Source organism: Stenella coeruleoalba, assembly GCF_951394435.1.
Source record: "Stenella coeruleoalba genome assembly, chromosome: X".
NCBI lineage: Eukaryota > Metazoa > Chordata > Mammalia > Artiodactyla > Delphinidae > Stenella > Stenella coeruleoalba.
This window is the reverse complement of record NC_137152.1, coordinates 82,286,273-82,311,218: the sequence shown is the minus strand read 5'-3', so window position 1 is coordinate 82,311,218 and position 24,946 is coordinate 82,286,273. Positions and strand designations below refer to the sequence as shown.

The following is a 24,946-nucleotide window of genomic DNA, read 5'->3' as shown; positions in this document are numbered from 1 at the left end:
AAGCTAATTGATAATATACCTTAACAGTCATAAAACTACCATCAATTGATGATCCACCTCTGGCAAAGGGGTATCTAGGCAGACAAAATTTTTAATTGTGTCCAAGGAGAAAGATGCTCTAGCTCTTGAATACAAGTATTTGATTTCAGCCACAAGTCAATCACCATAGCAGATGTGGATGCACCTGGTTCTACTACTTTGACAGCACTAACATCTAGCTAAGTCAGCTTGCCCTGATTCCTTGAGCACTAAATAAAAAACCTTCTGATAATTTGGTTTCTGATGCAAATTGACCTTAGGGACAGAATGTTCTTAGCAGCCAACACTAAGAATCTGATCTATTTCGTAATTACATTTCTTATAGTAACATAGACTGTCATTCTGTTATTTTATTTTCAAAAAGAAATTCCACCCCATTTAATAACATGTTATGTCCATGTGCAAACTTAGAAAAATGCTCAATAAACAGAAGGCTCTAATGCCCAAACAAAGATGCTTGTATTACACTTACTCTTTCACTTTTTAAAATGTAAATGGTCAACAGGGCCAAAAAGTTACACTTAGCCCACTGCCAGTGCTGGATTGAATTCCATTGGCATGAACCTGTTAGGATAAAATTACCCATCCAATAAGGCTTCTTTCCCACCCCCTACCTTCTCCCTCCACTCAGACTTACCCCCAAACCTAACATTGCCCAAGCCCTTAACACAAGGCCTGAGAGGGACCCAATGGAGAGGGGAAAGCATGGAGATACACATCTCTGAAAGTAAATATGTGTTGACCTGCTTGACACCACACCTCAGGGCAGAGCAAACCAGGGGTCATTACCCTAGTCTTCGGCACCCTGAGATGGCAGCACGATAGTTCTGGTTTAAAGGCAAGGAAGAGCCACAGTTTAAACAGAGAAATCAGAATAAAACGTTCAACCTGGGATGTGATGTAAAATGAATGTAAAAAGATAGCATTGAAAATAGTCATAATCACTCTTCAAAAAAACCATTCTCAAGGGAATTTAGCAGAGAAATTAACCAAACAGAGGCATAAACACAAAATTTGCCTGAACCACATCAATTTGCTAAACCTACACTTAGAATCCCTTTTGAAACAAGGCAAGTAAAATATGAATTTAAAAATAGAAAACCAGTTTCCTGAGCCTTGAAATATTATGCTTTGGGTGACAATTTATAAGAGAACTATACTCCATCTTTGTAAAATTCCCTTTGAACACATTTGACTGGGATAGACCCACTTAAATTCCTAAAACAATTAGATGAGAGAAAAACCAAAATAGCAAAATATCCTCTGAGTTTCTAATTTCCTCAGTTACCCAGAAGTTGTCATCCTCTCTAAAGAGAGGACACTGCCCCCTCCCTGCCCCGATGAGCTGCCACAATCACAGAACTGTGCCCTTCCCAAAATGTTTGAGTGGCAGCCTCCGATGTGAAAGCATGAGGACATCTGCGTGTGGCTGGGCCGGCCCTGTGGCCTCCCTGGACCAGGCAGTCACATATCTGTCTCACACAGCACTTACCAAAGTCTGGGTGATTCTGTGCCAAACAATACCAGGTGTGGGACATCAAAATTGCATGCAGTGCACATAGTGCTGTGCCACGTTAAGACTGGTGCCTTCTCAGTCTCTGTTCAACAAAGGTCCAAAAAATCTTGGCATCCAGCCACACCCAGGTCACCGTATTACCACAGCAATGACAAATATTATTCTGTATCAAATGCCCACCGGTGCATCACCTGGTGTCATGGGGATTAAATGGTCATCCACAAAAGACACAGAAGCACAGAGACTACTGCCAATGGTCTCTCAGAAGGAGGAAATAAAAAAGACAAGTGCAAGGGAGGGAGAGGGAAGAAGAATGGGAAGGGATGAGAAAAGAGACCTGCAGGAGCAGATGGACACTGGTCAGACCTGTGCCCCTGCTGCACAGTGGCTTTTTATTACGCAAGTTGACCTCATTTTTCACCCCATGTAGAAAAGTCACTCAGCACCCCAAGTTCAACATGGCTTGATCTGAATATTTTTTAGATGTTCAAGATACAGATCCGGGTCAGGGGACAAGTTTGTTCTTGTTGTCTCTATTTTCTTAAGTATCTCCAATGAATAATTTTTAGTAGAAAAATAGAAAAAATTTAAATCAGGCTCTGAAAATTCATCTACAGTATCATCTAATTTGATGTATAGAATATATAGGTATATGGATAGTACAAGTGTCTGGAAGGGTATCCACAGTTGCAATTCTATGCTTCTCTCCCCAGCTGCCACAGTCCCTTACCCAGTTCTTTCTGCAGCCCTCCACTCTTACTCTCTGCACCTTCTCTCTGGGGATCACATCCACTCCAATGTCCTCAATTATCATTCATCCTCCAGTGGCCCCCAAATCTTATCTATAGCCTAGTCTTCTCTGAGCGCCAGATCAATACATTCAAGTGACAATAGGGTGTATCCATCTGGATGTCACACAGTTACCTCAAACTCAATTTATTTTAAATGGATTAGGCTTCCCCTCCCAAATCCTTTTCTCCTGCCTAATAATAGAGCAAGAAAAAAGTTAGTTCCCTTTACCCTCATCCCATCCTTAAAAATGATGTCAAATTAGCCCCCACGTGTTCATGATTCAGTAGGGTCACCATACCCAACAACTTTAAGCTAACCAGTCCTTGGTCCTTTTGTCGACTATAGGCAACATTAGAGTAAGTATATGGAAGCCTGAGGCTAAAACCAGATCATAACTGAACAGACATTTTACCCTTTCCTGGCCTCATGTATAAAGCAGGATAAGATCTCCAAACTGACTAGGAATATGTTGTGAGGGCGGGTGAGATCATGTCTGATGAAACACTTTGTGTCCTTAGAAATAAGAAAACCCTATTTCTTTGAGAAATTATTGTAACAGTTGCCTTGCAGGAATGACATCACTCTACACAGTGGTCACTTAATAAGTGCTAAACTTTATTGTTGTTATTATTTATTAAATGATGCTGACATGTGGAAGAATGCCCCCAGCGAAACAAAGGTCAACCAAAAAAGCTATCAACCTTGAATTCCAGGGAATTAAGCGTGCTCACTTTTCTTAATTAACTGCTATGTGCCAGAACATTCTAAGTATTTCCCATGTATTACTTCATTTAATCCTCACAACGAGCCCCATCTTCAGCACTCATCTATTATTTCAGAGAGAAAACTTCAACCCATCTCATGTTTAATCTAAATATTTTTTCCACTCAGTACATGCTCCAATCACCTGCTCCATTCCCAACACTTCTTTTTCAAAAATTTTTGAAAAAATCAGTATTTGTTTTAGATAAATAAGAACACATAGATGAATAAAAAGTAAAAAGGTAAAGATTACTCTATCCTTCCACCCAAAGATAACCACTGTTACTATTTGGGTGTCTGTAATTCCAGAGTTTTTAGTGTCTACTTAAACGTCTTATATTCTCAAAAAAGTGGAATCATACTATGAATACTGCTATCTAACCTACCTTTCTCACTTAACAATGCATGATGAATATCGTTCCCTGGCAATATGGATTGCAAGTGACATATTTATCTTATACCGTGTGAATATTCTTTAATTTATTTAACCAATCCAGTGTGCTAAATTGTTTAAGTTGGTTCCAGTTTTTACTATTTTACACATTGCTGGGATGAACAGCCTTGTACATACAGTTTTTGGCCAATGAATCAGTTATTTCTTTGGGACAAAGGGTTTACATATTTTAAGGCTTATGATATGTATTACAAAATGGCCCTCCACAAACCTTGAGCCAGTGTAAGCTCATTCCTACCACCAGGGTTTGAAAGGATCCATTTTGCCACACCCTCAAGCACACTGCACAGTGGGTGAGAGAGGAACTTTTATATGAATTCCAATTATTCTTTCTAGTCAAAATTATTTACTGGCTTTCAGTGTTCAGTGGGATAATATTCAAACAGTTCTCCACAAACTGGCTTCAGCCAGTTTTCCAAATTTATTTACTTCCCATCCTTACACTCTCCACTCTAAGCAGACTAGTCTCCCCCTTACTGTCATAGGAAGACTTCCTACCTCCATGCCTTTCTCACACCAGTCCCCCGTCACTCCCATCATACGGAATGCCCTAACTACCTATCCCATAGAGGACTCATTTTAAATGGCCACTTCCTCCATAAATCTGTAGCTGACTATTGTATCCCACAGAAACCTTTGCTTCCTCTGTGCTCTGAACGCACATATTTGACGATGACTATATGCTTGAGATATTGTTATATTTTTGTTTGTATGTTTCTTATCTCTCCAACTAGATTATAAACCAAAAGACAAGGATGGTTTCTTTTTCTTCTTTCTTTTTTTTCCAGCATTAGCACACAACTTTATTGATGATATACAAATTAAGTCAATGCCCATGACAGGAGAGAGCTTATTTATGACGAATTGGTTCACTGTCACTTGTGCAGAAGAAATAGTAAAAATATTTCAATCTAGGCAGTGAGATAAAAAGCAACAAACTTGTTTTCAGAACAGGTAGTGATATTCATTCATCCAGCTTAGACCTGAAGACCAACTCAGATAAATATCAGCGTTGATGATACAATATGATATTCATTACTCAAAATTGGCAGCTGAAAGGATTCCTTTACCATATAAACAAGGTGGAGAAAAGGAGTAGTTTACAATGTGTGTTGCTTCTAAACTACAAAATCAAGAAGTTATTCCTGGCTCTTTGGGAACATATGCTCAGCCAGTTTGGCCATGAATTTTCCAACTTTTACTTTCACCAAAAAATCATGATGGCTTTCTATCCCCAGAATCTTATCAGCACACACTTGAAATTCTTTTAAAAAGAAAAAAAGTGAAACTTCGCTGAATTGATTCTGAGTAGGTTCATTTTCCTCCCATTTAAAATTGTCATTTATGTTCTCAAATATGACCAGAAGTTTAAGAATCACCTCTTTGTTCTCCTTCTTATTAAAGAGGGAACCCAGTGAAGATGGTACTTGGGCCCTGAGCAGTTCTCTAGTCATGGCTGGATTTTCAGCCAAATTCAAAAGGAGTTTCAAAACCTGAAATTTGGTTTCTTCATTTCCTGCTGAAAATAAACGAAAAAAGTCTGAAATGGAATTAGCAAGCATGTGCTGATACTCATTAGTAACAGTCATGTTCGTAAGCAATCTTAGTCCCGCCAGCTGCACAGATGAGTTCAAGCGAGAAGTGATTGTGTCATCACACACTTGATTCATGTATATCTTAAGCCTGCGCTGATTTTCAGCATTCACACTCAAGTTATTTAGGACAATTAAAGCCTTTTCCTTAACTATGGGATCCCGAGTATTGAGAATCTTTGCAACAATCGGGAGACCACCCAGATCACGAATAATATCTCTGTTAAATGCGTAAGCAGCATTGTTACCCAGGGCAATTAAAGCTGCTTCGAGAATATAAGGCTTTTCAGACATCTCAACCAAGCAAAGAACTTTTTGCAACTCTTGAGGGGACAAAATAGTATCATCTGAATTGGGGGAAGCCCTTTTCTGCACGGCCCGACGAGCCCGGGTAGCCCTGGCCCTTGCCCTGGCCCTAGCTCTGGTCCCAGCCTCAGTCCCAATCCGGGCCCAAGGTGGGTACCATACTATACCTTTGTTCTCACTGTTGTCATCATCATCATCAGACCAGTCATTGTACCTGGCCCCAGGACAGTCCCCAACATCATCCATGTCGCCAGACCCGCCCTCAGCCATTTTCTCCTTGTTCTGTTTTCTTCCCCTGGTCAGTCTATAAATGCAATAGCAGGCGCCAGCCCCAATCACCAGTCCTGCGGTCACCCAGCCTACTTTCCTGGCGTAGCCCATGCAATCGTCCCTGACGATATCAGGGACCAAGGAACACAGTAGTCACAGGCTGGGGGAGGAGGGCTATGGGCCTGGCCTGGGTGCAGGCCTTCGGAGGATGATTGTCTTCAGCCTCTTCAAGGCCACAACAGCTGATTCTGGAGGCGGACCTTAGGGGGTGGAGGAAGGAAAAGGGGTTTGAGTTTCTCTTCTCCTTGTGTTGTCCCATGCAGAGAGTTGCACAGAGGGATAAGTAAATGAGTTCTTGGCAGGAAATGTAGATTGTTAACAAATTCTTTCCTCATTTCACTCTCCCCCTACCCTCCGCAGTCCACCCCCTCCCCAAGCCTAGATAAAGGCAACGGAGCCCATAGTCCGCTGGGCCCTCAGCCACCCCAACCTCGGGTGTTCCCAGGGAGTGGCACCTTGCACTAACCTCCTTCAGACAGGCAGTTTGCCCCTTCTTCCCTCCCCTGGAGGTGTGCCACGCCCAACAACCCTTGCAATCTGCAGAGAGACCAGAGCCAGTGAGAACTGAAGCCTTGATGGATTGACTGTTCATTCCTTGCTTTCCTGATTCACCTATCTAGGTTGTCAGATTTAAAAAAACAAAACAAAACAAAACCTCTCTATGCCATCCAAAACATGCATGTGCCTGCCCCTTCCCTAGCCTGAAATGGGAGGGATGTTAGGGAAATAAGGTAGGATTGGGTGAGCCTGTCCAACCGCGGGCGATTTCCAACCCCTCCCCCATTCCAAGCAGCCCCCACGCCCACACCGACCTCTACTGATCTGAGGAAACTTCCTCCCTCTTTTCAAGTGGTGCCACCTGCTACAGCAGACCTGCAGGATGACAGATCGAAAACATGGGGACTAAATGCTGTTGAGAGAAGAGGATTATGAACAAACTATCTGATAGGTTTCCCTTCTGTCATTCTCCCCCACCCCACCCCCCGCGACACACGCGCGCGCGCTCGCACACACACACACACACACACACACACACACACACACATCGCACGCCATTTCGCCACAGTCCCGGGAGTGCAAGAAACACACTCAGACTCAAACCCAACCTAGATTATTGCCATCTCTGGTTTCTCCCCACCCCCACCACCGCCCCGGTTAGGGTCCCCATTTGGTCTTACCCTCAAATCGACCTTCACCGATCGGGGTTAATTTCCTTCCTCTTCTCTAGCCTGGCGTAGTGCCGCAACCTACGGAAAGACTGGCAACCCGGGAGAGGCTCGGACCCACAAAACACAGAGCCATGGTCAGGAAGACACAGTCACAGAAAAACTGGAAACAGCCGCTACCGAGTGCTTGGTGGACGGACCGGTCCCCAGAACAGAAAACTCTTTCCTAATTCGGAGGCCTGGTTGTCAAAGGTTTCCCACCCCTATAACCCCTCTCGGGGTTCTGCTGACACATCACGTTGCACCCCCCGCCTCCCCATGTCCAGCCTTTCCCCGCCGGCACTGTCCTGGAGTACTGGGGGCAAACACCCAGGCCGCAGCTCCCTTTCCAGATTATGGCCTCGGTTCCACCAGATTCCCACCTCCCAATCTCTGAGCTCCTCCCCAAACACCCCGCTGCTCACCATTTCGCAGCAACGAAATGGGCTGCGGGCGGGACAGATGTCTTGGAAAGCCGGCGGCGAGTGGGAGAGACGATGGAGGCGCCCCAGGACTCGCGACGGTCTCCGCCCTGCGCCCTCGGCCACCCCCACCTTCTGGAATCTCCCAGGCACTGACCTGCAGGGATCCGGGACAATTTCCTTCTCCTCCTCCTTCTTGCCTCTGCTGCAGGCCCGCTCGCCCTCAGGGCAATGGGGAGCTGGTACTCAGACGGGAACAACGACCAGAACAAGAAGGACTTCTGCACACGTCAGCTCTTGGTCACGTGAGAGCTACGTCATCCACCAACTCGGGTCCCCAATTTCCCCTCCCACCAGCAGTGCGGCAGAAGAGGGCCCGCCCCCCTCCATTCCCTCCCCCATATCAGGCCTTGTTACTCTTTCTTCTTTGCTAATCCCATCTCCCTGTAGTTGTGTTTGCCTTCCTCTGATTACCAGAAAGGGACAGCATCTTCCCCTGGGGTTACTGGCCACTTGTACTTTTTGAAAAATTGCCTCTTCCTTCCCTAGGCTCCTGGGGCAGCAACCTCTCCTTCCACCTTCCAGCTACAAATGTCTACCGTTTCCTCTGAAATCTAGTCCCAGATCTGAAAAGAAAAAGCCATCAGAAAAGGAGACCTGGAGTGAGTGTGGTTTTTTCTTTCTTAATGCTTTTTTGTTCTTTCAGTTCTGCCCTCTCCCACCCCCAGCCTACATTCTTTTTATGAGAAAAGAATTGCTGTAAAGCTATTTTCATTTGAGAAAGAAAAAAAGAGTGGGAGTTGGAGAGTGATGTTGGGTGATGGCCTCCAAAAGTCCCACATTTTCTCACTTGCAGGGAGTGTTACACACTTCACTCAAAGCAATCTTAATGTCTTCTGGGGCCTAGCACATAACACAATCCTGAATGAGCTCATCAGTGTGTCTGAGGATACATAAATCTTCTGACTAGGCCAGTCTTCTAAACAGTAGACTTTTACTCCCATCAGTTAGCAGGGAAGAGGCATGGAGACCTCAGAAGCCACTGATACAGAAAAGGTTGAGTAGAAATCACAACTATGTTGTGGATGTCTGTCAGATAGAGGGGCACGCACACTGACAAAGTGAGTGGCAGACAAAGAACATTACAAAATATACAAATAGTATCATCTTTAAATGAAATAGGTGTTAGAGGAACACTGAGACCAAGACAAAATTTGCTGAACTCGGAATCTAGCAATTAGTGTGAAACCTTTTCACTGACTGCTTTGATGAACTCAATGATTCATCTGTCAGCAATGAGAAAACTATTTAAGAGTGGGAAAAATAATAAAATAATGTCAGAACACGGGGTCTACAGTGGGATATGCCCTAATGTTAAAGATATAAGTTTATTATCTGAGTATAAATTTTAAGATCCACAGACCATATGGGAGTAAATCAAGAGTCTGGGAAGTTGGGGAACAGGCAAAACTCCAGGGAAATTCATATCGATGTAACTTCTGGAAGACAGTACTAGGATATGACTAAAATTTATTTTTTTCTTCCAGTTTTATGAGATATAATTGATATACAACACTGTGTACGTTTAAGGTGAACAGGATATGACTGAAATTTAGTAAGCAGAAACCAAATCAACTATATGATTCTGTATTTGGAGAAAGATCATGTGCAACAAGGGGGCTTATTTAAGCACAGGAATATATGAAAAGGAGAGTCAGAGGAAAGTGTTGATAGTTCCCACCCAAGCACTGTCTGGAGGAGAGGGAGTCTTGGCGAAGATGAATGGAAAAAAGAGCTTTCTTTGGCAGAGCCATCCCCGTGATGCATAAGTGTACTTCAAGTTTCTTAGCTGAGAGACTCTTCTTAACATGCACCAATGCCCTTGCTCTGACTTCAGGCTCACCACACAACCTTCTGAGGTTGTGGCTTCCCAAGGAGTAGCTTGTCAACAGGGAGAGAATGAGCTGGTAAAACTGACAGAAACCTCTAGTACCCCTGAAGGTTGTATTTCTCAGGATAAATTTTTCAGTTGTCATTCCTTTGTGAGACTTAGCTTCCCTTGTGGCCTTCTTACATGGAGAGAATGCAAAGATCCATGGGTTTGGGCATTCAGATATAGATTTATGTATGTCTCTTTGAATGGGAGTCTTTCCTTGACAGAGGCATCTGCTCTCATCGTACAGACAAAATCAGGTATTGATCATGAAGGGATGAGAACAAGACTGAACTGTAGATGCAACCTTGTCTACAATCTTGTCAGGGAAGCCAAGTAGCTTTAGCTTAGAAGACAGCCTTGTGCGTCACCATTTCAGAATTGTACCTCTACAACGTTCACTTAATGTGAAAGTGAAAACTAAAGCATGCTGTGGCAAATAGGCCCCCAGCACCTCAGTCACAGCTGAACAAAGGATTCATATCCAAAGTAGTTAAAGGTCTCCTGCAAATCAACAATAACATCTGAAACAGTTTACATTTCTCTCTGGGAAAAGAAAGGAAGTGCATTTTACATTTTACATGCCCTGTCATTTTCCCCAGCAAAAGGGTGGGCATTGTGCCCAAAACAGACCAACTCAATACTCTCTTACTGAAATTTAAACCTTAAGCAGAGATAGAAAACCAAAAATCAGTGGAAGTATGGCATCCTGAAAAGACCATATATCAATTCCTTCTACCTAGACACCTCAGAGCTGATGCTGGTCTTCAACATTCGTTTAAGTTAAACAGGTTTGCTTTCTGTTGCTTGCAATTAAACAAAATTAACTAATACACAACACAAAAACAAATAACACAATACAAAAAGTAATACAGCTTTTTAAGATAACAATCTTCTATAATTTATTTTTTTCACCCTCCAAAATTCCATTAGTGTTACCATCTGCTGATCCTTTTCTGCTTTTGGATACTTTATAAATCACACATCACATGTGACCATATACTGATTTAAGCCAAAAGGTTCTTTCTGGCAGTGGCTTCACATAGTCTTTTGAAGGCTCGTCTGAAAAACTGCTTAAGGATTTTCCATTTTTGCTGTTGAAATATTATGTCAGGCAAATAGCATGTCCTTAAATAAATATTTGTTGGTGGATTTATAACGGAGAGAAAAGTAGATTTTAAATGCTAGTCTCGGGCTTCCCTGGTGGCGCAGTGGTTAAGAATCCGCCTGCCAGTGCAGGGGATAAGGGTTCTAGCCCTGGTCTGGGAAGATCCCACATGCCGTGGAGCAACTAAGCCTGGGTGCCACAACTACTGAAGCCCCCGCGCCTAGAGCCCGTGTTCTGCAATAAGAGAAGCCACCGCAGTGAGAAGCCTGCGCACCGCAAGGAAGAGTGGCCCCCACTCGCCGCAACTAGAGAAAGCCCGCGTGCAGCAATGAAGACCCAACGCAGCCAAAAATAAATAAATAAAATAATTTTTAAAAAAATGCTAGTCTCCAGGTTCCTTGGTAGGAATTGTGGGTCAAAATTACAAAGTAAGAGAACTGAAAGTGTTATCATTCCCATGGGGTTTAGGAAGTTTAAGAGAGGGAGTGGATCCAAACAGAAAAGTTCTGACAGCCTGGGAGAATGATGGTCAGGGGTTATACAGTGGAATAACTGAAAAATATACCAAAGGGGAGAGATATTTTTTACTAATGAGGAGCAGTAAGAGTGGAGCTTTTGTCCTTGAAGGCTGGCTGAGTTGTGAGAATGAGTTCTTACTGGAAAGCCACGTCAATGACACTGAAGCACCTGCCTCTTTTAAGCTTTACATACTCCTTAGTTCTTTCTAATGTATATATTCAAAATAAATAAAAGCCACTTATATAAGTTCTTAGCAGCCAAAGATTGAATGATAACAGTTGAATCTGCGAGTTCTGTTAGTAAGGTTTCATAAATAGAATTCACTTGCCTCGGAGAAGCAAATAAAGGGCAATGAAAAGAATGGTGTAAGGAGATGATGGCAAAACAAATAAGGTAGGGGTTTAGAGAGATGAGCTGTAATACTGGTTTGTTTGGTCTATAAAAGTTTGAGGAAGACCAGAAAGCTGTGACATGTTCTTGACTTCTGAATTTTCACCAGCAAGGCACTCTGGGCTTCCTGGCTCACCTCCTGAAAGGGCCTCCCCCACACTGGGGCCCCTCACACAGGGAGCTTCCTGCTGGGGTGTCAGATTTCAGCGTTCTAAGAAAGAGGCTGCCTGAAGGGACTATATTTAGAGTATGACTCCCCACCGGGGACAGCTGAATGTCTGGGGACTAAGTTCTGCATACTTTGTCCCTGAGTTCTGGGATTATTCTGAGGGGCTTGTATGGGTGGTGCAGTAAAATTGTAACAGAAGGCAGGGAATGGAAAGGACTCTTTCCCCTGGCGACTGCTTGGGATCCTGTAAACCGTGCCTTTTGTGAGAGAAAAATGACGGATCTCAAGGGTTGTCGCAGTGATTTACAGTCACCCACAGACTCTAACTACTATTTCCACTGGAAAATGCTGGACACTAGCCGCTGCTAGGGGGACATACAGTGCACGAATGACAGATACCAGAGATATTTCTCCAGTGTAATGATGAAATGAAAATTCCATCTACCAAGTCTCATTTTCATCAATGGGATAGCAGGGAATCCTCTAATTTCTGGATGATTTATAGGTTACACCATGAAACTTCAGAATAGATTTAAATAAAGACATTTGAATGAAAAGCAAGCTCATCTGTGAAGTTACTAATTTGTAAGATTCATCTAAATTTGGGGTCTGCAGAAAGTCTGTCCTTTGAAGCCAGAATGAAAGCCATCCAGCAGTCCCCTCTGACGATCTCAATCGTGTGACGCCTAACACCAGGAGTTCAGCCAGGAAGAAGGGATAGTGGTTCACTTAACTAAACTGGTCACAATTAAAGCACTGACCACTTCACTATAGATTCATTTTATCCGTCAATTTATAAATCATATTGAAAGCACACTGGCTTTGTTTGTAATGATATGTTTTTAAATTTTAATATACTGCTTGAAAGCTGCTATTTCCTGTGCAGTCAGAAGAAAATATTTTCAGTGTGGTATAAATTAGCTTAAATCGATGAGGCCTCCTTATTAACTAGGAAATCTTGTTATATATACGTATATATATATATATTTGTATTTTCTGATTACAAAATAGTGTATAAAATAAAAAAAGGAAGGGCCGACGAAAGCGAACATAAATATATTAAAAATACTAACAAAAATCTCACTGCTACTTGGGCTTTTCTTCCCCACCCCTCCGCTTAATTTTGGTGCAGAGACTGGTTGTGGGAAAGGGTAAAAATTAAGAAAGAGAGGACAGGAACTTCAGAGCCAAGGAAAGGATAAGACATTTCCCCAAAAAGAAGTATAAGTAATGATAGACCCAGGAAAAGATGCTGCCCCTTCCTGTAATTAGAGAAAGGCAAAGGCAAACACCAGAGAGCCACGGTCACTTCTGGTTTCTGGTATTGTTACAGAGGAAAAGAGTGACAGGGCCCAGTGTGATGGGGGGAGGTACGGGGCAGGCTGGCGCCTGCCGCACTGCTTGTGGGAGTGGAAATTGGGGGCCAGAGCTCACTGGTGACGTGGTCGTCACGTGACCAAGAGCTGCCTAGAGCAGAAGTACTGCTAGTCGCCTCCGTCTGGGTACCAGCCCCCTATCACACTGCAGGCGTGTGAGGGAAGAAGGAAAGTAGCCCCGGACCGTGCAGATCGGTATGAGCGTGGGCTCTGCTTGGAGGGAGATGGGATGGGAGAAGGCCAAGAGCGCCACGGATCCACGTTCGGGCCGATGGGGGCTGTGTCCCCTTCTCGCCTACTTTCTAAATACCGCCGCCCCCCCCCCCCCATGCCCATTTTAGTAGAGAGAACTGGCGGACTTCGGGCGGCGGGTGAGGGGAGTGAATGGCTGGTACAGAGACTCCGAGGAAAGAAAGGTTCCACAATCAGGGCACTCGTGTCCCGAGTGCTGCTCCGTCCACCAAGCACTCCGTCCCCTCGGTCCCCCGTCTGTCTGCAGGTTTGTAGATCTGTTGGCCAGTAGGTCGCTGGGGAAAGTCGCGGCGAGCGAAGGACCAAAGTGCCTTGGGACCGTGCAGGTCGGTGTGAAGGTGGGATGAGCCCTGGTCCCTGGGTGGGGGTGGCGGTGGGGATGGCGCAGAGGGGGTGCTGGGATCGGTGCGGGCCGGGTCCGAGTCGCCCCCTCCCGGCCCCTTCTTTCTCCACACCCCCTCCCATTTCAGTGCAGGGAAAGGGGTGTGGCGGCCTTTGCTGGGGAAATGGCGGACGCCAAGGGGGGTGGGGCGGGGAAGCCCGCGTTAGGAAAGTCAGGAGGGTGTGAGAAATATTTTAAACTCAAAGGCTGGAAATTCAGAAAAGCGAGTACTGGGACCTGTGTTCTCAGTACTGATCCATCCACTACACTTTCACTTCCCCAAAGGCGGCTGTCTTTCCATCTGTCCTTCTGCCAGACTGTCTGTCCGTCAATCACTGTGGAAGGCGCACTGACCACAGAAGACAAGAGAAGGAGAAGGAATTTACCTGACTTTGGTAGAGGTTGGTGGGAGAGACTGCCTCTGAGTCTTTGGGGGTGGGGGTGTGGTGGAGGAGACTACCTGAGGGTTAGCCTCTCCTGTCACCCTCCTGGCTGTCACAGCCCAGCCCCACCTCCTGCCCTTCTCTGTAGGCCCTGGAAGAGAAATGGTCGGTCCTGAGGGTAGACAGAGGATGACAGAAAAGAACAAAGAAATAGTTGCCAAATAATCCACCTCTCTCAACCAGAACTCAAACTCCACTCTGTCTGCCTGGTGAGGCACAAATCCAGGCACAGCCCAAAGTCCTAATGTTATTTTTCACCCGTAGATTCATCACAAGAGAGCCTCAGGAGCCTGGGATATAGACTGAAGACGTCTCCCCTCCACCATCATTCAGGTGGAGCCTTAAGAACACTCTTCATTCAGGTGGAGCAAGGCCCTCTCCTGTCCTGCCCCCAGGCTGGCACGGACCTGAGCATGGGCCGGGCTCGGGAAGTGGGTTGGATGGCAGCAGGACTGATGATTGGGGCAGGTGCCTGCTACTGCGTTTACAAACTAACCATAGGAAGAGATGACAGTGAGAAGTTGGAGGAGGAGGAGGAGGAATGGGATGATGAACAGGAGCTTGACGAGGAGGAGCCCGAGATTTGGTTTGATTTCACAACTATGGCTCGGCCCTGGAGTGAGGATGGGGATTGGAATGAACCTGGGGCCCCTGGTGGCACCGAGGACAGGCCTGCAGGTGGGGGCAAGGCCAACCGAACACATCCGGTAAAACAGCGCCCATTCCCTTATGAACGTAAAAATACTTGGAGTGCTCAAAGCTTTAAAAATTTCAGTTGTGTTCTTGGCCTGTCCAAGTGCCCTTTCATTCAGGGAAAAGTGTTGTTAGCTCAGCCCAGGGACACTGGTTTTTCATTTAGCCACGATATCAATAGTCATTTGGCCAGCCTCTCCATTGCTGGAAACACGATCCCTATTCCCGACCCTGCTGTTGAGGCTTTCTGTGCCCTGGATAACTTGAAAGCCAGTGTTGAAAATCAGGGCCAGATTAAGATGTACATCAACGAAGTGTGTCGGGAGACTGTGTCACTTTGCTGCAACTCATTTCTGCAGCAGGCCGGATTAAATTTGTTAATAATCATGACAGTTATTAATAACATGCTTGCCAAGTCCGTTTCAGACTTGAAGTTTCCTTTGATACCAGAGGGAAGTGAATGTGCTGAGGGGCACGTTGTGAAACCCTTGATGGGTTTGTCTGAAAAGCCAGTCTTGGCGGGGGAGTTGCTGGGAGCCCAGATGTTGCTCTCCTTCTTGTCCCTCTTTATCAGGAACGCAAACAGACAGCTTCTCCCAGAAATCCCGGCCTCTTAAATGGCCCCCTCCAACAGGATGGGACTGATCCACCCCGAACCAAAACCCGATCAGTGAACCACACACTTGTGTTCTCAATCAAAGACTCTGCAGTGGGTGCTATTGAAGATCCAGCCTTAGCCAGTAGCCATATCTCTGGGTGAAAGTTACACTTGCTAAATCCAGGACCACTCTCTTGTTGGCCAGGCAGGGGTTCCCACAGAGCTTTGAGTAACCTCTTGGTTTTGCAGTCTGCAGGCAGTGCGCATTGTAAATTGCTCCCTTGCGGCCTTCTTCCTGTGGTAAAGGGATCATTTCAGCTGTGTGGTGAAAGGACAACATTTTCTAGCCTGACAAGGGATGCCTTGCCTGTGGTGGTCTCCCTGTCTAAGCTGGACCGTCTTGTGGAGACCAGACCCATATGGGAGCTTGTGCCGAAAATGCATTGGTTGCTGCGTAGGTTGAATTCTTTTTCATTTACTCTCTTTTCTTCACGAGCCTATGGATGGTAAACCTGTTCAGCAAAAAATGTACACTCCCCTTCTATGAGTTGTACTGACTCAGCCTCGTCCACCAAGTCTGCATTTTTATGTATCACCAATAAAGCTGTGTGCTTTAGCTGGCAAAAACGAGAACATGGTACTTGTCTTTGAGTTTATAGTCTGCGTGAAGAGGAAGCCCAAAATACATGATCAGTGCTAACTAACTGGGGCGTTTGCTCCTGAAGAATGTCCGCCTAGCAGTGCCCACAGGAGGCAGTGGAAGAGATGGGCTGCAGGGTTCAGGATAAGCTTCCAGAAGGGGCTGGGGGCGGGGCTGGGGCAGGGGAATGGGGTGGAGGGTGGAATTAAGAAGGACTGCTGGGAGGACTAAAGGAGACAGCACCTGTGAAGCAGGCAGCACAGTGCCTGATGCAGAGGAATCCTTCCCTCGATGAAGTTGTCTTTCCTCGCCTGCTGGCCTCTTAGAGAGGAAGGTCAGTATCCTTGAGGTTTTGTCTACACATCCTTGGGGGCCACAGGGCAACCCATCCCTGCACAAGTTAGTGCACAGTTATAGCAGGAACAGTTGCTACTTGCTGAGTGCCTGCTTTGTGTTGTTCTCTCTCCTGAGAAGCAGCTGTGAAACCTACTTCCAGGCCCCCTCCCTTCCTTGGGATGCCAAGCTCAAATTCCTGGCCGAGTGAAAAGGCTTGGCCGTTGCTTCCTCTGGCCAAGGAAGGGCAGAACCTCCTTTCTGCCCTATCCCTGGTACTTCTGTGGGATCCAGGAAGGGGACAGTGGAGGCCTCCGTGAATCCCCGAAGGGGTGGGAGGGCAGATGCTGAGGGGCGTGGCATGGCCATGGCTGGTCCATCCATCAGGAGACATATTCATGCCCTCCATCCAAGCCCCTGGCACCCCTTGGAGGAAAGGAAGAACACAGCCCTGCACACTGAACCACTCCATGAATCTGGGCAACTCATTCCACCACCCCCTCCCAACATTTACAGACCCCTCCCAGCAAGCCTCAGCCCCTGCATCACCAAAGCCAGGTTCCCTGCGTGTTGTTGATGTGTCCTGAAATGGTTCTCCTCCTCAAAGCCCTGGCTAACAGAGGGGACAAGAAGCTTCCTTTGGGCGGTGCTGCTTCTGAGCTCGGTGCCCTCTCCTGGTCTCCCTGGGATGTGACTCTGGGCCACTGCTCCCTGGGCATCAGCTGTGTACAAGTGCTCTGCCTTCTGACTGCCCTCCTCCATATAGAGCATAGTTTTATTTCAAATTTTTAGGGTTTTTTTTTCAATTTTTTCCTCCCGTCTCCTGGAGTTTGGGGAGCAGGTGGGTTGCCACTCTCCTGCTTGTACTCATCCACCCCAGAGTTTGGGCTGACTAGTAGTCACGGGTGCCTGCCAGGGACTCTGCCCCTTCCCAGGCCCTGCTGCCTTGATGGGCCAGCATGTGACTGTGGTTGCTGCAACATCACACCCGCAGCAACGTTCACCCCGCTGGGGCTTTGTTTGCTGGCTCTGGGGCTCTGTCTTGTTTCCAAAGAGCTGCTAACGTGGTCCCCCCTTTCTCCCAAGCCAGCCTCAGGTGGGCTGGGCAGTCTGTTTCCCACGCAGGATTGCCCTGCGGGCAGCCCTGCATGCACTTGTCCCAGTGGAGCCTGCTGGCCGATGGTGTCTTCAGCGACACCTTACTGCTCAGCCTCTGTAATCTCAGCCCAAAGGCAGAGCATTTCTCCTTCCTCCTGGCTCGGGGTCCCAAATTAACACGTGCTTCCCTCCTGCTCTGCACTCTGCCGAGTCCCCTGTTTTGAGTCCTGCCACAGGTAGTAGGCCCACCATCTCTGAGGCAGGCATTTGGCACTTTCAGGCCACAGCTGACTCCTATCGCAGGGAGGACCTCGGAGACCTTCTGCCCATCTCCTGAGCAATTCTGTCACAGGGCAGCCTGCCAGCATTGATGTGTCTCCACGGTGTGGTCTTGGCCCAAGTCAAGAGCCCCTTCTCCATTTGCTGGCACTGCCCTCCCGAAAACACTCCCTGCGTGTGGAAGCACAGGGCTCTGGTCTGCCCTTCATCCCTTTGTTGGTTGCTGTGCCAGGGCAGGAGCCCAGTTCCCAGTTCTGCCTACTACCGGGGTGCGGAGGGGGACTTCAGAGGGGGGCGTGGAGGGGGGGCGCAGGGGGCGGGGCGCATGCCTGCCAGTCAGGGCCTGATTAAGACATTCAGAGGCTTTCAGCACTGGAAAGACTAAGGTGCCTCCTCCCATGCTTAATTCAAAAATGAAACAGCAGGGGACCACCAAGCACAAACTAACCCACCTCTCTTCTGCAACCAAATGAGCTTCTTGCCAGGTTTCCCCATGGCAAACATTAGACAAGGTCATCAAAGCTTGAGCTTGTCACACTCTGTGGGGAGATGCCTGCCTTGATGGGGTCGCCCTAGCCGAAGCTGTCTCTTTGGTAAATCTGGAACTGCCTCCACAGACTGCGCTCCAGAAAGGGCCTTGGATTCCCTTCTTCTTCATCTCATTATCTTGTCTACACTTTGTGCCTGTAGGTACTGATTTCTGCACTAACTCCCAGCCTGCTACATCTCCTGGGAATTTTGTTATTTGACCCCCCACTGCACCCCTCCCTGCCATAAGTGCAGGCAAGGTTGCAGACATCCAGCTTCCCAGCTGGTACACCCAGTCTCACACAATGCATCCCCACGGGGGCCCTTAGTGCCACTCTCAGAGCAGTTTCAACCACGATCCCCTCACTTTGAAATGTCACCAGGGACAGGCACAGCCCTCACCAAGTCGGTCTCTACGCTGGGCCACCGCAGCACCTTTTGGCTAAGAGTGTGACAGCTGTGTGCAGCACTGCCCCCCACCTCCTCGTAGCGGCCACCGGTTGGTCTAAGATGTGATGGGCACTGCAGCACAGTCCTGTGGGGCATCAGTCAGTCCCTTGTCTGCTCCTCATGCTGCATGGATCACCTTACACTCTGTCGCTTCCCCCTTCACTTTACTCACGACCTCCTCTTCCCCTGAAGGCTCATTTTCCCTTATTGCCTCTTGCTTTTGCGTGTGGCTTAGGACGGCCTTCCCCACTTCCCAATTACAAAAGGAGTCTCCTATATGGTTTCCTAATTCTTTCATACCTTTCTACTTAAAGGGTTGTCTCAGGGATATACTTGGAATTTCCTGACTCCTTTTCCAAATGGATAACCTGTTAACCCAGCACCACTTATCACTCCATTCTCACGGTATAATTGGTGCATTCTGGGACCTTCATGCACCCAGCTGAGCATCCTCGCTGTGGCTGCCTGCTGTGGAATTCCTCTTGGGGCACAACCCTTTCTCCCAGGAACCCCTCACTGACTCGGGGACCCTCTGCTCACTGGGTGGCCTGTGGCAGGTGGGGTGTGTGTGTTGGCAGGGAGGCTGTGTTGGTGCCTGTGAGCAGGCGTCTGCCCCAGGTACCTTCTCAGGACATGCTCTGGCCCACAGGAAACTTAGGGACCCCCCCGCCCTGCCTGCTTTAGCACCAAGGGAGATGGGACTGTTTTCTTCCCTCACCAAAATTGCCTCATTTTTGTGCGGCAAAACAAGTTGGAGCACACTGTGTTATGCATATTATTATAAACATTTTATGTAATATATTCTGTCGTGTATGATTTTAAATTTTCTATTTTAGTAAAAATTATCTTTTTTAAATCATCATATAAAATTGTGTAGTGATACACATTTATAGGCATAACACTTTTTGCCTCCATTTGGATATATTGGGTTTGTATGGGGAAAAGTCAGTAAAAGACTCATTTTTATTTTTCTGTCTTTTGTGCCTTTGGAATTTTGTACTTATATATATTTTTTTCCATCAAAAGTAAGTATTATTGGAAATGATTTTTGCTTGTTTGTATAAAAGCTCTTGATGGAACATTGTTTCTACAGTCAGGCTCCTTTGGTGAACTCTCTTATTATATTTATTTTTTGCCTCTTTTTTCTTTCTGACTTTTTTTTTTTTTTTGCAGTCCACGGGCCCCTCACTGTTGTGGCCTCTCCTGTTGTGGAGCACAGGCTCTGGACGCGCAGGCTCAGTGGCCATGGCTCATGGGCCCAGGCGCTCCGCGGCATGTGGGATCTTCCCGGACTGGGGCACATCGGCAGGCGGACTCTCAACCACTGCACCACCAGGGAAGCCCTCTCTCTGACTTTTTAACTAGACAAACATAGTTTACAAATTATGACAGTTTTATCTCTTCTTATTCAATATTTTATAGCTCATTTCTTTTTCTTATCTCATTGCACTGTCAAGGACCTCCAGAGCAACAGTATTGATGATACAGTGCATACTTGTCATGTTTCTGATTTTAATGTCTGATGTTTCAGCAGTAAGGTTGATATTTGCTGTAGGTCTTTGAATAATATAATATGTCATCTATCTATATAATAGAATTTATAAAGCAGTAAAAATAGGTGAACTAGATCTCTACAGATCAGTCTAGACAATTCTCAGAAACCTAATGTTTAGTGAGATAAGTAATTTAAAGAAAGATACAATATAATGCCATTTATATAATTTTAAGACTATAAAACAATACTATATATTATTTTGGATACAAAATTAAAACTGGGTACTGAAAGATGCACATCAATTTTACAATATTACTTGCTTCTGGGAAGAGATTGAGGAAAATGTGACCCTAACAATTTTGTAGTTTAATTTTGTCTATTAATAAAGAAATTATAAACAAATACAAAAAAGTGTTAATGTTTGTTGTTAATTATGAATGATTTATATGTAGAACCTCATTATTTTTCTCTGTATTTTTTTTTTTTGCGGTATGCGGGCCTCTCTCACTGCTGTGGCCCCTCCCACCGCAGAGCACAGGCTCCAGACGCACAGGCTCAGCGGCCATGGCTCATGGGCCCAGCCGCTCCACAGCATGTGGGATCTTCCCGGATCGGGGCACGAACCCGCGTCCCAACCCGCGTCCCCTGCATCGGCAGGCGGACTCTCAACCACTGTGCCACCAGGGAAGCCCCTTCTCTGTATTTTTTTTAATTAAAAAGAAACCTGCATTTTGTGTCGAATACAATGAATTAAAAAACCCTCATCTAGACATATCGCCAAGAAATTTTAGAATAATAATGATTAAAAGGAGACCTTAAAATTTCTCAACGGTAGGAATAAAGCCATCTACCAAGCAGACTGGCATCAGACATGTTATTCATAATACTGGATATGATATGACAATGTATAAATGCCTTAAAATTCTTAGAAAATATGCTTTTCTCTAGTATTCTACTTCTAAACAGACATACCCACATACCACATCGGTATGTGATGACCATACAGATGTTTTCAGGACGGAAAGTACACAAATTTTGCCTCTTGTGGACCTTCTCTTAGGAAATTATTTGAACATGGACTCCAAGAAAAGAAGGTAGTAATCAAGTCAAAGGTAAATATGGAATCAAGGAAATGGTGATCACAACTTGGGAAAGGAATAAAGGTTAATTTTAAGACGACAGCTAAACAGCAGGCCCTGGTTTATCAGACCAAAGTGGAGCAAGAAGACAGAAGATTTGGGGTAGTAGGTGAACAAAAGGGGACTTGTTAAAATCAATTGAGAGGTTAGAAGAACTAGAGGGTATGATACAGGCAAATAAGGGAAGAAAAACAATTAGAAGGACCTCTAAGAAAATATTACAGTAAGAGCCCCCAATGGACCATGCCTCCTTGTTACCATACCATTGTATAATCCCCTCCCACACTGAATCTGGACCTGGCATGTGATTTGCTTTGGCCAGTTTGAACATTAGAAAACATGACCCATGAAGAGGCTTGAACAGTGCATTTTCAGTGGGCATTTCACTCTTCCTGCTCTGAAACCACCATGTGCCAAGCAGACTAGCCTGCTAGAGGATGAGACCATGTAGAACAGCCATGAACTGTTCTGAGGACCCCTAGGAAGAGCTGCCAGATAAAATTCAGAACTCCCAGTTAAATTTAAATTTCAGATGAACATAAAACATTTTTCAGTATAAGTATGTCCCAAATATTGCATGGGGCATACTTATACTAAAACAATTATTAATTATTTAACTGGAATTCAAATTTAACTGGGCATCCTGTATTTTTATTTGCTACATCTGCCAACCTTAGTCAGAGGAAAATCAGCCCCCAACTGATTTGCCAGCTGACTCCAGTCACATAAATGACCTCAGGCAAGATTAGCAGAAGAACCAACCAGTGCAAATTCCTGATACGCAAAATAATGAGTAAATAAAATGGCTGTTTTAAGCTACTGAGTTTTGGAGTGCTTTGTTAGGCAGCAATCAACAACAGACTTAAAAAAAACCAAAAAGTTCAAAGTGTGTACTTGCTTCAAATATGCAGCAAATTAAGATAAAGAGTGAGTTCAGCATTTGAAGGAGTATAAGGAAAAAGAATCTATTTAGTCTTGAATCTAACAACAGTATCCTTTAAGTGACTCAAGTTAAGAGCCTTGACCTCGGATTCCAGAACATTTCTAAGTGACTATAGTGGACCAGATTGAAGCAAAAGCTAATCTTAGGTGTCTGTGGGATCTGGCCATGTCACCTAGGATGGTACAGGCTTGAATGAGCTCCTAAGTTACTAAGTAAGTATTCTCAGGATAAGTTGCATCCATACCCTGATAAAATTGATTTATAACTTACACCTAGTTCTACCATACCAGATGACAGTGCATGAGTGGACCATGGCTACATGGCTCCCAGAACAGTCTGAAGTGACCAAATAGATATAAAGCCAACCCTTCTGCATCCCAAGAAAGACCTACATTGAACACGTGAAGGCACCTGAGGGAGTCAGGTGGTATCATCATCAAAAGGGTGTCTTCATGGGGTATTGAAAGCAAGGGGAACTTGCCCTTCTAATGGAGAAAACGTTCCTAGTTTTTTTGCTTTACATAGCCATATGTCTATTTCTCTATATCTACCTATCTATCTATCTATCTCTATCGTGAGTTCCAGTTAACTTTTACATTAAGTTCTATAACAACCAAGTCTTCCATTAAAGCTTTCTGCCTTCAGCTCTATGCATTGAAAATCAATAAACAGTATATACTTTTTATTGAAGTATAGTTGATTAACAATATTACATTAGTTTCAGGTGTACAGCATACTGATTCAGTACTTTTACAGATTAAAAGTTATTACAAGATAATGGTTATAATTCCCTGTGCTATACAATATATCCTTGTTGTTTATCTATTTTATACATAGTAGTTTGCATCTCTTAATCCCATACCCCTAACTTGCCCCTCCCCACTTCTCTCTCCCCTCTGGTAAACAATAGTTTGTTTTCTATATCTGTGAGTCTGTTTCTGTTTTGCTATATTGGATTATTTTTTAGATTCCACATATAAGTGATATCATACAGTATTTGTCTTTCTCTGTCTGACATTTCACTGAGCATAATATTCTCTAAGTCTATCCACATTGCTGCAAATGGCAGAATTTCATTCTTTTTTAATGAGTAATATTCATATATATATTCATATATAATATTCATATATATATCTCACATATATAAATCTCACATCTCACATCCATTTGTCTGTTGAAGAACACTTGGGTTGCTTCTTTGTCTTGGCTATTGTAAATAGTGCTGCTATGAACACTGGGGTGCATGTATCTTTTCGAATTAGTTTTTTCATTTTTCCCAGGTATATACCTAGGAGTGGAATTGCTGGATCATATGGTAGTTCTATTTTTAATTTTTTTAGGAACCTCCATACTGTTTCCCATAGTGGCTGTACCAATTTACATTCCTACCAACAGTGTACAAGTGTTTCCTTTTCTTCACATCCTCTCCAACATCTGTTATTTGTAGACTTTTTGACGATAGCCATTCTGACAGGTGTGAGGTGATAATTCGTTTTGATTTGCATTCCTCTAATAACTAGCCATGTTGAGCAGCTTTTTATATGCCTGTTAGCCATCTGTATGTCTTCTTTGGAAAAATGTCTATTCAGGTCTTCTGCCCATTTTTTGATTGTGTTGTTTGGTTTTTTGATATTGAGTTGTATAAGCTGTTTATATACTTTGGATATTAACACCTTGTCTGTTATCATTTGCAAATATCTTCTCCCATTCCGTAACTGTCTTTTCATTTTGTCAATGGTTTCCTTTGCTGTGCAAAAACTTTTAAGTTTAGTGAGGTCCCATTTGTTTATTTTTGTTTTATTTCTTTTGCCTTAAAAAAACAGATCCAAAAATATATTGCTGTGATTTATGTCAAAGAATGTTCTGCCTATGTTTTCTTCTAGGAGTTTTAAGGTTTCAGATCTTACATTTATGTCTTTAATCCATTTTGAATTTGTTTTTGTATGTGGTATGAGGGAATGTTCTAATCTCATTGTTTTACATGTAGCTGTCCAATATTCCCAGCACCACTTATTGAAGAGGTTGTCTTTTCTCCATTGTATATTCTTGCCTCCTTTGTCATAGATTAATTGACCATCGGTGTGTGGGTTTATTTCTGGGCTCTTTATTCTCTTCCATTACTCTATGTGTCTGTTTTGTGCCAGTATCATGCTGTTTTGATACTGTGGCTTTGTTGAATAGTCTGAAGTCTGGAAGGGTGCTACCTCCAGTTTTGTTCTTTTTTTCTCAAGCTTGCTTTGGCAATTCAGGGTCTTTTGTGGCTCCATATGAATTTTAGGGCTATTTGTTCTAGTTCTGTGAAAAATGTCCTAGGTATTTTGATAGGGATTGCATTAAATCTGTAGATTGCTTTAGATAGTATGGCCATTTTAACAATATTAATTCTTCCAATCTAAGAACACAGAATATTTTTCCATTTCTTTGTATCATCTTCAATTTCTTTCCTTAATGTTTCGTGAACAGTATTTAGATGATTATGACTATATAAATGCTGTTCATTGCTGAGCTGAAGTAGTCTCCTAACATGTGAATCTATTTTGTATAGTTTTAGAAAATGATTCACATATTACCTGTGGGGAGGAAATTTTAAGTAGGCATGAGACAATAAAATATAGCTGACAGAATGTGGGATGTAGAAGAAGATGATAAAAGACAGAAGAAAAGACAGCAGAGCTGATATCCTCATTTTATAAAGTGAGAAGTGAACAAGTCCTGCTGGAAGTTTATGAAACAAAATAAATGTTTATGTATATAATTTAA

At 44.5% G+C, this 24,946-nt stretch overlaps 2 protein-coding genes across 3 annotated transcripts; one reads left to right on the top strand and one right to left on the bottom strand.

Annotated features, from left to right (window-relative positions):
* Positions 1-2,941: 2,941 nt before the first annotated feature.
* ARMCX3 (armadillo repeat containing X-linked 3) lies at positions 2,942-7,734 on the bottom strand. 2 transcript variants are annotated; one of them, XM_079909853.1, is made up of 5 exons: positions 7,576-7,734; positions 6,970-7,049; positions 6,604-6,701; positions 6,258-6,328; positions 2,942-5,991 (listed from the first exon to the last, which is right to left on the bottom strand). In XM_079909853.1, the coding sequence occupies exon 5, from the start codon at positions 5,840-5,842 to the stop codon at positions 4,703-4,705; it is 1,140 nt and encodes a 379-aa protein (XP_079765979.1). In that variant the 5' UTR covers positions 5,843-5,991; positions 6,258-6,328; positions 6,604-6,701; positions 6,970-7,049; positions 7,576-7,734; the 3' UTR covers positions 2,942-4,702. The 2 variants fall into 2 exon arrangements, with proteins under 2 accessions (XP_079765979.1, XP_079765978.1); XM_079909852.1 differs by having other exon boundaries at positions 6,604-6,664.
* Positions 7,735-12,996: 5,262 nt separating this feature from the next.
* LOC307180847 (protein ARMCX6-like) lies at positions 12,997-15,850 on the top strand. The gene is made up of 4 exons (XM_079911375.1): positions 12,997-13,108; positions 13,413-13,491; positions 13,833-13,948; positions 14,255-15,850. The coding sequence occupies exon 4, from the start codon at positions 14,404-14,406 to the stop codon at positions 15,298-15,300; it is 897 nt and encodes a 298-aa protein (XP_079767501.1). The 5' UTR covers positions 12,997-13,108; positions 13,413-13,491; positions 13,833-13,948; positions 14,255-14,403; the 3' UTR covers positions 15,301-15,850.
* Positions 15,851-24,946: the final 9,096 nt, after the last annotated feature.

Bases quoted from the DNA above. Each gene is read 5' to 3' on its own strand.
- ARMCX3 (XM_079909853.1), bottom strand. From the start codon at position 5,842: ATGGGCTACGCCAGGAAAGTAGGCTGGGTGACCGCAGGACTGGTGATT.
- LOC307180847 (XM_079911375.1), top strand. From the start codon at position 14,404: ATGGGCCGGGCTCGGGAAGTGGGTTGGATGGCAGCAGGACTGATGATT.